Source organism: Amblyraja radiata, chromosome 4 (assembly GCF_010909765.2).
Source record: "Amblyraja radiata isolate CabotCenter1 chromosome 4, sAmbRad1.1.pri, whole genome shotgun sequence".
In the NCBI taxonomy this organism is placed as follows: domain Eukaryota; kingdom Metazoa; phylum Chordata; class Chondrichthyes; order Rajiformes; family Rajidae; genus Amblyraja; species Amblyraja radiata.
In genome coordinates, this window is record NC_045959.1 from 84361932 (window position 1) to 84378567 (window position 16636).

The 16636-nt window shown below is 43.4% G+C and overlaps 1 protein-coding gene across 34 annotated transcripts in view; it reads right to left on the reverse strand.

Moving 5' to 3' along the window:
- Positions 1 to 16636, reverse strand: part of ptk2 (protein tyrosine kinase 2) — a 465509-nt gene that overhangs the window by 130030 nt on the left and 318843 nt on the right. For all 34 annotated transcript variants that reach the window (XM_033019915.1, XM_033019912.1, XM_033019913.1 and 31 more), the window contains 2 exons: positions 14369 to 14399; positions 11173 to 11225 (listed from right to left, as the gene is read on the reverse strand). In XM_033019915.1, coding sequence (XP_032875806.1) covers positions 11173 to 11225; positions 14369 to 14399 — 84 coding nt within the window. The remainder of the gene's footprint in view (positions 1 to 11172; positions 11226 to 14368; positions 14400 to 16636) is intronic.

The window sequence follows — 16636 nt, forward strand, 5'->3', positions numbered from 1 at the left end:
CTTTTTCTGGCTAATTTGTACGCATCATCCTTCGCTTTGATACTATCCCTGATTTCCCTTGTTATCCACGGATGTACTACCTTCCCTGATTTATTCTTTTGCCAAACTGGGATGAACAATTTTTGTAGTTCATCCATGCAGTCTTTAAATGTCTTCCATTGCATATCTACCGTCAACCCTTTTAGAATTAATTGCCAGTCAATCTTGGCCAATTCACGTCTCATACCCTCAAAGTTACCTTTCTTTAAGTTCAGAACCATTGTTTCTGAATTAACAATGTCACTCTCCAACCTAATGAAGAACTCAACCATATTATGGTCACTCTTGCCCAAGGGGGCACGTACAACAAGACTGCTAACTAACCCTTCCTCATTACTCAATACCCAGTCTAAAATAGCCTGCTCTCTCGTTGGTTCCTCTACATGTTGATTTAGATAACTATCCCGCATACATTCCAAGAAATCCTCTTCCTCAGCACCCCTGCCAATTTGATTCACCCAATCTATATGTAGATTGAAGTATGTAGATTGAAGCTGCAATGGAGCCAAACATGCTGGGAGTATGGAATGAAATCCTTACAGGAAGTAGAGTGGGAGGAGATATAGTCAAGAGTGCAATGAGCATGCCATGGATATTGTTCACCAACTATCCCCTGAGATGGCGATCCACTGGGTGGTCCTCCACCTCCACACCAGGAGCGTTCAGCATTGGGGTGATAATGGATGATAATTGTAGCTAATTGTAGATTGAAAGCCTGATCAGACACAACACAGCAGCTGGGGTAGGAATTTAAGTATAACTAAGAGAAACCAGGAACTGAACAGCAACGCCATTGGCACATTCAATAGCTGAGCACTTGCAACCTGCAACAAACAAAAGCAATGGGAATACTGAAAAGTAGATTTACATGAGGCCCTCACTTTTATTAACTTATCACTATTAAATGGGAATTGCACTGCAATAGCCCCATCCTGTGGTGAGTAATATAATGCCATTCATTGTATTGATATGACTGTTAAATAGTGTTCAGCAGCATTGAATTGTGCTTATAACCCAAAACAAATGCAGTGGAATTAAGAATGTCAAACTATTCATCAATTGGAATACGTAAAAGACATGGCAGTGACATCATTGAAACATGAAAGATTATTTTTGTGTGTGTGTGTGTGTGTGTGTGTGTGTGTGTGTGTGTTTGTATATAATGACATCTTCCTGAAAAAACGACGAGCGCCTTTATAAATCAGAGCATTGAGTATAGAAGTTGGGATGTAATGTTAAATGTTTAAATTGTACAAGGCGTTGGTGAGGCCAATTCTGGAGTATGGTGTACAATTTTGATCGCCAAATTATATGAAAGATGTCAACAAAATAGAGAGAGTACAGAGGAGATTTACTTGAATGTTGTCTGGGTTTCAGCAACTAAGTTAAAGAGAAAGGTTGAACAAATTAGGTCTTTATTCTTTGGAGCGCAGAAGGTTAAGGGGGGACTTGATAGAGGTCTTTAAAATGATGAGAGGGATAGACAGAGTTGACGTGGATAAGCTTTTTCCATTGAGAGTAGGGAAGATTCAAACAAGAGGACATGATTTGAGAATTAAGGGACAGACGTTTAGGGGTAACATGAGGAGGAACTTCTTTACTCAGAGAGTGGTAGCTGTGTGGAATGAGCTTCCAGTGGAAGTGGTGGAGGCAGGTTCAATTTTATCATTTAAAAATAAATTGGATAGGTATATGGACGGGAAAGGAATGGAGGGTTATGGTCTGAGTGCAGGTAGATGGAGACTAGGGGAGAATAAGTGTTCGGCACGGACTAGAAGGGCCGAGATGGCCTGTTTCCGTGCTGTAATATGGTTATGTGGTTATTAATGAAAATGTTCAAAAATCTGAATAAACGTTGAAATAAAACTGGCTGTCTTCTTGCTCGCGCTGCGAGTGACGCCAATCTGATTTTCCCCCTGGAGTCCAAAATCGCATTATCTGAAAAATTCATGTTTTATTTCTCAAGTTTATTTCTTCCATCTGCACTGGCAGTTTCAGCAATGACGTCACAATGGGATCCAAATCCTTGCTGGCCATGCCCGCAACAATGTTGCAATCACAGAACACTGTCCTGCCAGCAAGTTTTTATAGTTTAAAAACAGGGAGACTGAACAGGAGGGGGAGGAAGTGCTGGGATATAAGGAGAAATGAGCCGCCTCTGCGCAGTTGGGGGCTATGGGTGAGTAGTGGAATATTGCGTTGGGAAACGGGGGAGTGGTGGAATACTACGTTGGGGGAACGGGTTGCGCTGGGGGACCAGGCCTCCCATGTGACAGGGACCCAACGGGTCCCACTTGGTCTAGTACCTATTAATAGTCTTATCTTATATGTGTGTTTTTACATCTTCGCGAAAAAACTACATGGTAACGATAAAATAGTTATATATTCCGGTTGACATTTTTCCCGTTGAGTACAAAATCACCTTATCTGAAAATGTCATGCTTTATTTCTCGACATTACTGAAAATGTTTAAAAATATCAAAAGACTTTGAATTTAAACGAGCAGCTCTCACTGATGACGTCACAATGGGTCTGCTCGGCGTCGCCTCATGCACAGAATTGTCCATGTGCTTCGAGTGACTTCACCCCCCCGACCCCTCCCCCACCCGGTTATTCAAAAGACGCAGAAAGAACGAGCCCGGAAATGAAGTCGGACCCTGTACTAGAGCGGCCTAACTCGCGGTCTTCGGGTCGACGCCCGCCCGCCACCTCGCTCGGAGCCCTCGGGTTCTCTCTGCCCCCCCTGCCCTGCCCCCCTCTCTGCCCTGCCCCCCCTCCCTCCCTGCCCCCCTCACTGTTCCCCCTCCCTCCCTGCTCCCCTCTCAGCCCCCCTCCCTCCCTGCCCCCCTCCCACTCTGACGCCCTCCTCCCTTTCTGTCCCCCCCCTCCCTCTCTGCCCCCCTTCCTCTATGCCCCCCTCCGTCTATGCCCCTCCCTCTCTGCCCCTCCTCCCTCTCTGCCCCCCCTCCCTCTCTAGGGAGTGGTGAGTATTGGGACCTATGAGTGGTGGGGTATTGCGTTCGGGAACCAGCCCTTCCCTGTGACGCCGCGGGGTCCCCCCTCCCCTCAAACTCTACCCCGTCCCTCTCTAACCACCCCCTCTACCATCCCCCCCTCCCTCTACCTCTCTAGCCGTGCCTGCACAGTTGGGGGTTATGCGTGAGTAGATACAGCGGGGAATAGAGTAAAAGGAGCGAATGAATATTAATATAATATCAGGGGGAAGGGTAAGTATGTGTGTGGGGGGGGGGGGGTGGTTAGTGTGTGTGTGTGTGACGCCGCAGACTTCGAGTGATGTCACCCCCACCCGGCCCCTTCCTCCCCCCTCCTCCCAACGGGTCCCCCTTGGTCTAGTTTTATATTAAAAAAAGGTCATACTAACCATCAAAAATCATACTTCCCAACAAAAAAGGTCATACTACAGATGATTGCAGTAGTATACTTCCAGATTAAAAGTAAAAACCAATGACTAATCCCTTTTGAAGTAGAATTCTGTGCGTTTGTCCAGTCTGGCTGAAGTGTTTTCAGATTCCAAGTAGTTAACTCTTAAATGCCAGGTAGACTCCGTCGCATTAAGCTACAAACCCAAATTTGGGAATGTCAAAGTAATTCTGTTCCCAACTGACCATACAATATCCTCCCCATTAACAGCTGGAGACTGGAATCAGTCAGGCAAAATATTGCCATTGTTATCTTCAAGAATCATATCTTACGGATAACATGTCCAACTCCTCCAGTTGTTGAATCAGTGGTTCTCCACATTGAATGACTCTTGGAAGAAGCACTGGCAGTATCGAAGGAACAGAATAACAGAATGGACTATGGGTGGCAGACCATGTCTATCACCAAGAGTTGCTTGGCAGCACTACCACTGAATGGGTTGGCTGAATCCTGAAAACCAGCTGCCAGATTGGGTCTTCAGCAGACTGAGTCAACGAACATGACAGATAAACAAATTTAGTCTCGTCATCACCAATCTGTCCATGATAGTAATAACGAGCAGGCCTTTTGCAGATGGTCACATCTTCAAACGGAGGACACACTACATTCTATTTGTTTGACTATAAATGTACTGAATGGCATACTCTCAAAACCGGCAACTCTAAACTTGGCACTGTTGATCAGCAGCATCAGCATCAGAAATGTGCATCACCACATTCTGCCCGGCATTTCCTTCAGTCTACCATCACCATCAAGCCAGAGGATCAGCCCTGGTTCAAGGAATCGCTGAGTGGCACCAGGAATACCTCAGAAAAAAAATCAATGAAAAATTGCAGGTAGGTTTAGATGGATGTTATCACCAAAAGCATCATGTAATAGATCGAGTTAAGCCATTCACATTCAATGGACCAGATGAGCATTCTGTAGTGCTACCATGCCAAGTTGTCAATGGTGGTGGATAATTCAACAAGTAATGGGAGAAACAAGCTCCAATGTCTCTCTCCTTATTGTGAGTGTTATACAGTGCTGTCCATAATGTTTGGGACAAAAACCCATCATTTATTTATTTGCCTCTGTACTCCACAATTTCAGATTTATAATAGAAAAAATCAAATGTGGTTAAAGTGCACATTGTCAGATTTTAATAAAGGCCATTTTTATACATCTTGGTTTCACCAGGTAGAAATTAGAGCAGTGTTTATACATAGTCCCCCCATTTCAGGGCACCATAATGTTTGGGACACAGCAATGTCATGTAAATGAAAGTAGTCATGTTTAGTATTTTGTTGCATATCCTTTGCATGCAATGACTGCTTGAAGTCTGCGATTCACGGACATCACCAGTTGCTGGGTGTCTTCTCTGGTGATGCTCTGCCAGGCCTGTATTGCAGCCATCTTTAGCTTATGCTTGTTTTGGGGATAGTCCCCTTCAGTTTTCTCTTCAGCATATAAAAGGCATGCTCAATTTGGTTCCGATCGGGTGATTGACTTGGCCACTCAAGAATTGACCATTTTTTAGCTTTGAAAAACTCCTTTGTTGCTTTAGCAATATGTTTGGGATCATTGTTTTGCTGTAGAATGAACTGCCGCCCAATGAGTTTTGAGGCATTTGTTTGAACTTCAGCAGATACGATGTGTCAATACACTTCAGAATTCATTGTGCTACTACCATCAGCAGTTGTATCATCAATGAAGATAAGTCAGCCAGTATCTTCAGCAGCCATACATTCCAGGCCATAACACCCCCACCACTGTTTCACAGATGAGGTGGTATGCTTTGGATCTTGGGCAGTTCCTTCTCTCCTCCATACTTTGCTCTTGCCATTACTCTGATACAAGTTAATCTTTGTCTCATCTGCCCACAAGACCTTTTTCCAGAACTCTGGTTGCTCTTTTAAGTACTTCTTGGCAAACTGTAACCTGGCCACCTATTTTTGTGGCTAACCAGTGGTTTGCATCTTGCAGTGTAGCCTCTGTATTTCTGTTCATGAAGTCTTCTGTAGACAATGGTCATTGACAAATCCACACCTGACTCCTGAATAGTGTTTCTGATTTGTCGGACAGGTGTTTGGGGTTTTTTCTTTATTATAGAGAGACTTCTTCTGTCATCAGCTGTGGAGGTCTTCTTTGGCCTGCCAGTCCTTTTGCGGTTTGTAAGTTCACTAGTGCTCTCTTTCTTCCTCATGATGTTCCAAATAGTTGATTTTGGTAAGATTAATGTTTGGCTGATGTCTCTAACAGTTTTATTCTTGTTTCTCAGTCTCATAATGGCTTCTTTGACTTTCATTGGCACAACTTTGGTCCTCATGTTGATAAACAGCAATATAAGTTTCCAAAGGTGATGGAAAGACTGGAGGAAACACTAGATGCTGAGAGCTCTCTTATTCAATTCAATTCAATTCAATTCAACTTTAATGTCTGCATGAAGGAAGCAATTAAACACGCATGAGCAATTACAAACGCCTGTGAAGCCATGTGTCCCAAACATTATGGTGCCCTGAAAAGGGGGGACCATGTATAAACACAACTGTAATTTCTAATTGGTGAAACCAAAATGTATAAAAATACCCTTTAATAAAATCTGACATTGTGCACCGCATGTAATTTTTTTCTATTACAAATATCAAATTGTGGAGTCCAGAGGCAAATAAATAAATGATGTGTCTTTGTCCTAAACATTATGTAGGACACTGTATATAAGAACAAAGCATTTACCACCAAGCTTAGTCATAAGTGGGCCACAGATGACCCAACTCTGCTTCCTCCTCCATCACAGAAACTAATCTTCAGCCAAAGGAACAAGATAATGTCTTGACTGTAATATACCAGAACAAGCTGCTGTAGCAGAGTTACAACACTGAACTCCCTCCCCAACAGCACTCTGAAACACTTTCACCAGAAGGACTGCAGTAGTGAAAGCTTGTGACTCAGCATCATTCAAGGGCAACACAGAATGGGCAATAAATGCTGGCCGTGTTAACCATGCTCAGATCTTATAACATTTTAAAATATGATTAAATGTTGTCAGTGTGATGACTTGATGCACATTTTGCTTTTAACTCATAAATGTACTGGCAAATGCCCGAAGCTTAAATTATCTAATGTTGTTGAAGTTTGGTGATGCTCATGCATATAAAGTACTAATTATTCACAAGATTTCACAATCAGAATCAAAACGGCAAAAATGATCTACATTAGTCCTCTCCTGTACTAACCACAACTGCACTTGATTTAAGTGGTTGTATCAATGATGCATTTGTTGACAGCTCATATCCTAATGCAAATCAATGGCTCATTGAGGCATTTATAGCTTCAGGTCTGTATTCTGGAGATTTGAAGCATAAAAACCTCGACTGCCTCACTGGTGCAGTACCGAGGAAGTTGCTGTCAGAGTTTTTCTCCTCTGTCTATTCAGATGAACCCAATAGATCTCATGGCATTATTTTTAAGGAAAGCACATGGGTTATCCCTATTAATCTGGCATATTTATCCTTTATCAAACACTATTTCATTCAAAACTAGACTAAGTGGGACCCAGTCACCACGGGGGGTGTGTGGTGGTGGGGGGGGGGGGGGGGGAGGTGTGTATGTGGGTGGGAGGGGTTTGCGAGGGGGGGAGGAGGAGGGATGTGGGGGGGAGGGGGTGTGTGTGGGCGGGGTGTGGAGGGGAGGGAGGATGTGGGAGGGGGAAGGGGGTGGTTTGTGGGGGGAAGGGGGATTGTGGGCAGGGGGGGTGGAAAAGGGTGTTGTGGAGGAGGGATTTGTGGGTGGGAGAGGGGTGTGTGGGGGGTTGTGGGAGGGAGGATGGGGTTGTGGGTGGGAGGGGGGATTGTGGGGAGGGCAGTTGTGGGGGAGGGCAGTTGTGGGGGAGGGCAGTTGTGGAGGGGAGGGCAGTTGTGGAGGGGAGGGCAGTTGTGGAGGGGAGGGCAGTTGTGGAGGGGAGGGCAGTTGTGGAGGGGAGGGCAGTTGTGGAGGGGAGGGCAGTTGTGGAGGGGAGGGCAGTTGTGGAGGGGAGGGCAGTTGTGGGGGAGGGCAGTTGTGGGGAGGGCAGTTGTGGGGGAGGGCAGTTGTGGGGGAGAGGGATGTGTGGGCTGGGGGGTTGTGGGGGGGGGAGTGGTGTGTGGTCGGGGAGGTGTGGCGTTGTGTGGGGGGGGTGCGATGTGGGGGTGTGTGGGCAGGGAGGGGTTGTGGGGGGGAGGTGTGTGTGGGAGGGGGGTATGTGTGGGCAGAGGGGTTGTGGGGGGGAGGGGTATGTGTGGGGGTATATGTGGGCGGGGGGGTTGTGGGGAGAGGGGTGTTTGGGCAGGGGGGGGTTGTGTGGAAGGGAGGGGTGTGTGGGAGGGGTGTGAGGGGGGAAGGGGTGTGGTGGGGAGGAATGTGTGGGCAGGGGGGAAGAGAGCTCGGAAAAAAGACGGGGGAAGAGCCATGGGGGAGAGTGTGGTATCACGGGGAGGGGGGCAGGAGTCAGTGAGGGAGACCAGAGGGGAAGGGGTTGGCGATGCGATGGGGACTCACAGCGGGCGCTGGGCGCTTCGCTGGTTGTTCACCTCCGCTGGGATCAGAGTCTCCGCTTTCCGTTTGGCGACATCGGCGCCATCTCCGACTCCGCACCGGGCTGGGTTGGGCTGGGTCAGGCCGGGCCGGGCAGTTTCCAGTCCGTCCCTCCAAAAATTGTGTCCGGTTGGAGACCTCCACCGGCCATCCCGAGCCTCCCGCAGCTGCAGTAAAGACCCGCGGAGTGACATTAGAAGGGACCAATCCACGCGGCGCTGATTGGCAGGAGGGCCAATCGATCTGCGCACGTGCAGTTTTTAACATAGAAACATAGAAAATAGGTGCAGGAGTAGGCCATTCAGCCCTTCGAGCCATTCATTGCGATCATGGCTGATCGTCCCCTATCAATAACCCGTGCCTGCCTTCTCCCCATATCCCTTGACTCCACTAGCCCCTAGAGCTCTATCTAACTCTCTCTTAAATCCATGCAGTGATTTGGCCTCCACTGCCCTCTGTGGCAGGGAATTCCATAAATTCACAACTCTCTGGGTGAAAAAGTTTTTTCTCAGTCTTAAATGACCTCCCCTTTATTCTAAGACTGTGGCCCCTGGTTCTGGACTCGCCCAACATTGGGAGCATTTTTCCTGCATCTAGCTTGTCCAGTCCTTTTATAAGTTTCTATAAGATCCCCCTCATCCTTCTAAACTCCAGTGAATACAAGCCTAGTCCTTTCAATCTTTCCTCATATGACAGTCCTGCCATCCCAGGGATCAATCTCCTGAACCTACGCTGCACTGCCTCAATTACAAGGATGTCCTTCCTCAAATTAGGAGACCAAAACTGTACACAATACTCCAGATGTGGTCTCACCAGAGCCCTATAAAACTGCAGAAGAACCTCTTTACTCCTATACTGAAATCCTCTTGTTATGAAGGCTAACATTCCATTAGCTTTCTTCACTGCCTGCTGTACATGTAAGCCAGCTTTCAGTGACCGATGTACAAGGACGCCCAGGTCTCGCTGCACCTCCCCCTTACCGAACCTAACCCCATTGAGATAATAATCTGCCCCCTTGTTTTTGCCGCCAAAGTGGATAACCTCACATTTATCTATATTATACTGCATCTGCCACGCATCTGCCCACTCACTCAACCTGTCCAAGTCACACTGCAACTTCCTAACATCCTCTTCACAGTTCACACTGCCACCCAGCTTTGTGTCATCCGCAAACTTGCTAGTGTTGCTCCTAATTCCCTCTTCCAAATCATTAATATATACGGTAAACAGTTGCGGCCCCAACACCGAGCCTTGCGGCACTCCACTCGCCACTGCCTGCCATTCTGAAAAGGACCCGTTCACTCCTACTCTTTGCTTCCGGTCTGCCAACCAATTTTCTATCCATGTCAACACCCTACCCCCAAGATTTTAAAACCTCGATAACTCTTACCAGCTTCCACCGATCTGAACGAAACCTGGTGCAATAGCAGCGTGGGAGAACGGTGAGCAAGCTGGTGAAACATCGTAGCACTATCGCGTACCATTTTTGCGCAAACAGAATGGCCGTCAAACCGGAAGATAACAAGATCAGAGTTTTAGTTATGTATACATTATAAGTGCATTAGCAGAGGCTATGTGTGGGATATTGCTGTGCATCAACAGGGTGCTTTGCTTTTTCTTCATTGAAATGGTGGTACTTCAAAAACAATCAAGTTACTTCCAATGACTGCATTGTGAAAAATGCTATATAAATGAAAATCTCTTTTTTCACCTCTGTCCTATGTTGAAATTTGATGATAGCTTAGCAAAGGCCAAATTGTCTTTCTGGCCAATCAAGGGGAAACAAAATTTCAACATACTAAAACACAAATCAGAATGCTATATTGTGCAGCGAAAGTTCTCAAGACTTCATTTACTTTTTGTGAGAGATGTAATGTTAATCTGATTAATATTACTACCATTTGGACATTATATTTTTCCTTAATTTCACACAGGCTTAGGAGTATGGGCTGAAGAGTCAATGCAGCAGACTATCTACTTCAGTGGACTTCCTATAACAGAAAGCTGAAAACAATTCTTACACAAGAAGTTCTTTCACATCCAAAACTTGGCCTCTTCATCATTTTAACACTGAGGTCACAACACACAGCTCACTCTATGTTTTGCCTGAAATTTCAATAAACTTCTATTTGTTCTCAGTCGAATGGCATTTCACATTCAACTGTGATCGACCTGAAAATAGGATGGAGCCCCTGTGACATTCAGAAAGAATACTTTTTTTTATGTTGCTTTCAATTTAAGAGTTAAAATGGCCAATGGCTTATTGAGTCCAACCTTTGTGCTAACTTAGTCACTGCACAGCACCAATCATTCAATTATAATCAATGCCTTTGCAGCATCATAATAACATGGATATTCATTTTATAATTTCATACGCCACAAATCAACAGAGTCAAATGGTGCAACAATTTCACAAGATTATATGAAAATAAATTCCTATGTGGGTATAAAACTGCTGGTGAAATGAGTATTAACATGCAACATTAAACACATTTTAAAATAGCTTGTCACTATGAAGATATATTTATATATATAAATTGCAGCAATGTGCCTCTTAATTTCATCAAATTTACACATTGGAAGACATACGTCTTCATTTTCAAATTAACAACACCTTCAAGTGTTTTTTCAATCTGTTCCCTCTAGGCACTCAGCAGATTCATGTTTGTTAAACGTAATAATTACAAGGGATTTGTAAGTGAATAGAATATAGAGCTAATATCACGCAAACATTTTAGGCGTAACACAACATTGGTGACGCATTGAGAATTCCTTCCTTGTGGAAGACCAATTGTTATTGGATTTATGTATGAAATAATTAGAATAATATTGGATAATTTATAAGACATTTAGTTTCAAATGTCTGCTTAATTATTTTTGTAAGTTTTCCACATGCTGAAAATACTAAACCACTTACATTTTGGCCAAAAGCAGAAGAACAAATCGGTTTGATTTGAAGTGGCACAAACAATTAAGGACTGGAACTTATTATTTCCTGGTCTACAAATCCACAGCACAAAATCCAAAAAACAACCTTAGCCAATTCAGAAACTCTTGAAGGAAAAGTACAATTCATTCTCTTCACAGGGATTCCACTTCCCACTAATTTTAAGGCAATAGAATTTCAAATCTTCATCTTACCCGAGACTGAAACAGCTCTAGTCCTCAATCCTTGCTTTTCACTGTTTGACAACCTGAAAAGTGAATGTGTAAAATGATCAACATTGTGCATTTTCAGCAATGTCTGCAATGAGTTCATTCTCCTGCCGAATGGTTGCTTACAAATAATTAAACAAGATTGTACCATTCCCCTTCAGGGAGAAGGAACTGCTAGAAATAGGAACTACCATTTCAAAGTTAGGAGGGTGTACTATGAGAAGCACATAATGGATATCACAGCAAGCACAGAAATTCAAAATGATTAAGTTAAAGTTAAATAGAGTTGGTGGTTGCACTTTCAAGTGTAGTTTAAAAACAAAATACCATTCATGAAGTTATGACAATACATCAAATAAATTAATTCATGCAATATGCAGTAAACCATCTTCCTTGCAGTCATAGCAAAGCTTTTTGAATTTGCATTTCCAAAGTAAACAAAAAACTGTCAAAGGAGAAAACAAATATTAAAAATTGTTCACGGTAACACAATTCTGCTTATATGTTAGTTTAACAGCAACATAAACTGTTCAGGAGAGTGAGAGAAGACAACCGCAGGTTTGGAAAACTAAGATTGGGCCATCTTTTTCTGCAGCAGTGTTTCACATGCCAATAGACAATAGGTGCAGGGGTAGGCCATTTGGCCCTTCGAACCAGCACCGCCATTCAATGTGATCATGGCTGATCATCCCCAATCAGTACCCCGTTCCTGCCTACTCCCCATATCCCCTGACTCCGCTATTTTTAAGAGCCCTATCTAGCTCTCTCTTGAAAGTATCCAGAGAACCTGCCTCCATCGCCCTCTGAGGCAGAGAATTCCACAGACTCACCACTCTCTGTGAGCAAAAGTGTTTCCTCGTCTCTGTTCTAAATGGCTTACTCCTTATTCTTAAATTGTGCCCCCTGGTTCTGGACTCCCCCAACATCCGGAACATGTTTCCTGCCTCTAGCGTGTCCAAGCCCTTAACAATCTTAACAAGCCCTTAACAATGCCAGCTGTTGATATCCAATGCAGTAAGCACATTCAATAAAAATCTCAACAAAGGAAATCGGACATCCATAATCTAAATTAACAGCAAAGAACTGTTTATCACATTAAGCAACCAGGGGTGGCACAGTGGCCAGAGACTCGGGTTCGATCCTGACAATGGGTGCTATCTGTATGGAGTTTGAGCGTTCTCCCTATAAACACGTAGGTTTTCTCCAGGTGAAAGGGGTCAGGAATTCAAATTAATGGAAAGCTGATGTTTCAAAGAAGTAGTATGCAAATGATAGGCTGAATGGAACTTGTAAGTGTGCAGGACTCCATCTAAGGATCGAACACTGAGTATAGTCCAAAGAGAGATTGCATTTTTGATACTAAGGGAATCATTGAACATGGGGTTAGCAAATGAAGGACTGAGTGGTATTGAGGTAAAAGATCAGCCTGATGTCACTGAATGGCAGAGCAGGTATGAGAGGATGAATGGCCCACTCTTGCGTCTATATCTTATGTTCTTAAAGATAAAATTTAATTGCGGTGCATAAAATTATGAAGAGATACAAGGGACTGCAGATGATGGAATCTTGAGCAGAAAACAAACTGCTGGTGAAACTAAGCACGTCCACCAGCAACTGTGAAAGGAAATGAGGCAGTCCATACTTGCATTCAGCTGCATCTAGACAACATTCAGGCACAAACTGACATGCCAAGTAGCTTCTATGCAAAGAAAACATCAGGCAATGGTCATCTCCATCAAGAGACAATCTGTCCAGCGCTTCATACATTACACTTGCAGTGCCCTGATAGACAATAGACAATAGGTGCAGGAGTAGGCCACTCGGCCCTTCCAGCCAGCACCGCCACTCAATGTGATCATGCCTGACCATCCCCAATCAGTACCCTGTTCCTGCCTTCTCCCCATATCCCCTGACTCCGCCATCTTTAAGAGCCCTATCTAGCTCTCTCTTGAAAGTATCCAGAGAACCGGCCTCCACCACCCTCTGCAGAGAATTCCACAGACTCACAACTCTCTGAGAAAAAGTGTTTCTTCGTCTCCGTTCTAAATGGCTTACTCCTTATTCTTAAACTGTGGCCCCTGGTTCTGGACTCCCCCAACATCGGGAACATGTTTCCTGCCTCTAGCGTGTCCAAACCCTTAACAATCTTATATGATATCCTGCCATTAATTAGAAACTCATCTGGTGCACCTACATTTCTAACATCAAGAGCAGTTTATGGGTTAGACACCTTGTGATTTGTTGTCAGACTTCCAAAGGCAGTCATGCTCAACTCCCAAAGGAAATCTAATGGTGAGACTTGATCTTACAATTTCCCAGCATTACAGTGGTTAATCACTTTTCCCGTGACTTTCAGTTCGAAGATGGGCCTTGACCCGAAACATCACCCATTCCTTCTCTCCTGAGATGCTGCCTATCCCACTGAGTTACTCCAGCTTTTTGTGTCTATCGTGTTTAATCACCTCCCAGGTTAGAAACCTGGTCTGACATAGTGCCCTTAAGAGAAACCCATTGATTTCAATGGTGGTTGCAGACCAGAGATTTTGGACACAATGCAAAATCACATCATTAAAATTACTTGCTTTACTTTTAATATTTTAATTGTGATTTCCCAAAGATCAAAAAAATAAATGATTTCAATTTTAATGACATCTCATTCAAAAGAAATCCATGAACTGATCAAATCAATAGCTAATTTGACAAAGCACAACATTCCACCCTTAGCTTTGCCTTCAGTCAGTGCATGGGTGAATGGCAGTGATTCCATATGCAACAGCTGACAACAACAAGTATCCACTTGGTCCACTGTATTGGATGCTTTTCTAAAGTTAATTATCACTGGCAACTTTTATTGGGGAAGTAATACAGGATATTTCACCAATGTCTTTCAAGTTTTTCTGCATAGTAATTATGACTGAATCTATGGAAGATGTGAGAGTTATAATGCATGTTTCTTTACCACTCCTATTTAACCACTGGCAACAGACCACTGGGAGACGGGAATCCAATGCTCGTCACATTTCTTTGCCTTTACAACCAAATCCAGCTGTACCATATTTTCATGAAATGTACTTCAAGTTATTTTAAACACTGACATGCAGAGATGTTTACAAAATAGATGTTAAAATAGTATTGAAAAATGACAACCTGCAAATTACTTGAAGCTTTAATATTTACTTACTTGGGTAAGGAAGGCAAGGCACGTTCTCCTTCTGCAGAAACAAGAAAATAAGTTTAACCAGATTAACAGCTGTCCTTCCCCATTTCTTGAATCTTAATGGAATTATTTATTAAATCAGTAAGCATTATTTTAAAGCATCACGATATAGGATTGATAACTCTACAAGTTATCTGCTAATGGCTGCTGGTTTATTTAGATCGAATAAAAGTTTGAAACATCAAACGTCAAACTACATGCAGTTATCATCAGCCGAATCCACAAACATGATGCTGTAAATCAAATTGGTTATTGTACCTTCAAATTTATATGTTCCAGCTGCTTAGGCCCAATGTTCTGCGATTTCTACTCCAAAATTCTTACATTCTTTTTTGGGGTTATTATGCTGCTGCTAAATTTAGATCATGGTTGAATTTTTATCCTATAACTTTTTGAGAATTTCTAATTTTTATTTTTATTTTTTAAAAGGCTTTTGGCACATTGGCCTTCATCAGTCAGTGTTAAGTATAAAGGGAGTTGTTTTGCAGTTATATAGGATATTGGTGAGGCCGCATTTTCGAGTATTGTGAACTAACAACAAGTTTAACATAGGCAGAATGTACACATTGAATGGTCGGGTTCTGGGAACTTTTGGAGAGCAGAGGGATCAGGTAGATGTGATGGTCAAAAAGGTCTTTAGCACATTGGCCTTCAACGGTCACAGTATTGAGTAAGAAGTTGGGATGAAATGTAAACGATGTTGGTGAGACTGCATTTAGAGTATTGTGATCAGTTCTGGGCACCATGTTGTCGGAAAGGTGTTGTTAAGTAGGAAAGGGTACAGAGACAATTTAAAAAGATTTTGCCAGGACTTAAGGGTGTGAGCTTTAGGGCGAGGTTGAGCAGGCTGGGACTCTATTCCCTGGAGCGCAGGAGGATGAGGGGTGATCTTATAGAGGTGTATAAAATCGTGAGAGGAATATATCAGGTAGACACAGAGCCGAGAGTGAGCCGAGAGCCGAACACAAAGGGTGGTGGATATATGGACCAAGCTGCCAGAGGAGGCAGTTGAGGCAAGGACTATCTCAAAATTGAAGAAACAGTTTGACAGGTACATGGATTGGTTTGGAGGGATATGGGCTAAATGCTGGCATGTGGACTAATGTAGCTGGAATATGTTGGCCGGTGTGGTTAAGTTGGGCCAAAGGGCATGTTTCCACACGGTTTCACTCTACGACCCTATGAGTGGTGGAATTGAGAACCAGGGGGCATGTTTAAGGTAAAGTGGGAAAGATTTTATAGGAATCAAAGGGGTAACTTTTACACGGAAATGGTGGTGTGTATGGAACAAACTGCCGGAGGAGGTAGTTGACGCAGGGACTATTGCAACGTTTAAGAAGCCATCAGGCAGGTACATGGATAGGACAGGTTTAGAGGGATATGGGCCAAATGTAGGCAAGTGGAACTTGTGTAGACGGGACATGTTGTTCGGTATGGGCAAGTTGGGCTGAAGGGAGTGTTTCCACACTGTATGACTCTAAGCAAAACGGATTACATATTAACTACAATGCAAATAATTGTCATCTATATAATTTATAACAGGCTATAATTAGTAATTCAGAACATCGCAGTAAGCTGATATTTCTATGGTTTGTTTACATTGTTGGCCTTACAATGCAGCATGGCAGCAAATTCAACAACCCCTACTTGACCTTTTGCTGTTCCATGTAAATCTCAGCCTTTGAACTGTGTTTTGCCTGGTTCTACAACATAAAGTAAGATGGATTATTTCCTTCTAAATCAAAGGGGGTGGTAGGTATAAAGAAACAAGGTTCCTGAGGAGGTAGTTGAGGCAAGAACGATAACATTTAAAAAACATTTGGACGGGTACATGGATAAGAACGGTTTAGAAGGATAGGCCAAACTTGGGCAAGTGGGGCTACAGATGGGGCATCATGGTCAGCATGGGCAAGTTGTGCCAAAAGGCCTGCTTTGGTGCTGTATGACTTTGTGACTCTTTGTGACAAAAAAAATGGAAAATACATCTTATCAGAAAGCTTGGTCATCTTTGCTTGCATCTAATTATAAAGTAATTATTGGAATTATCACAAGTGAGATTATTATTTAATATATTATGTTTTAACCATTTTTCCTCAACACTTATTATGTTGGGTCTTGTATTTAGGCCGGTTGAATCACACTACTTTCAGCAATTGTACAGTGCATTCAGAAAGTATTCAGACCCCTTCACCTTTTCCACGTTTTGTTACGTTTCAGCCTTATTCTAAAATG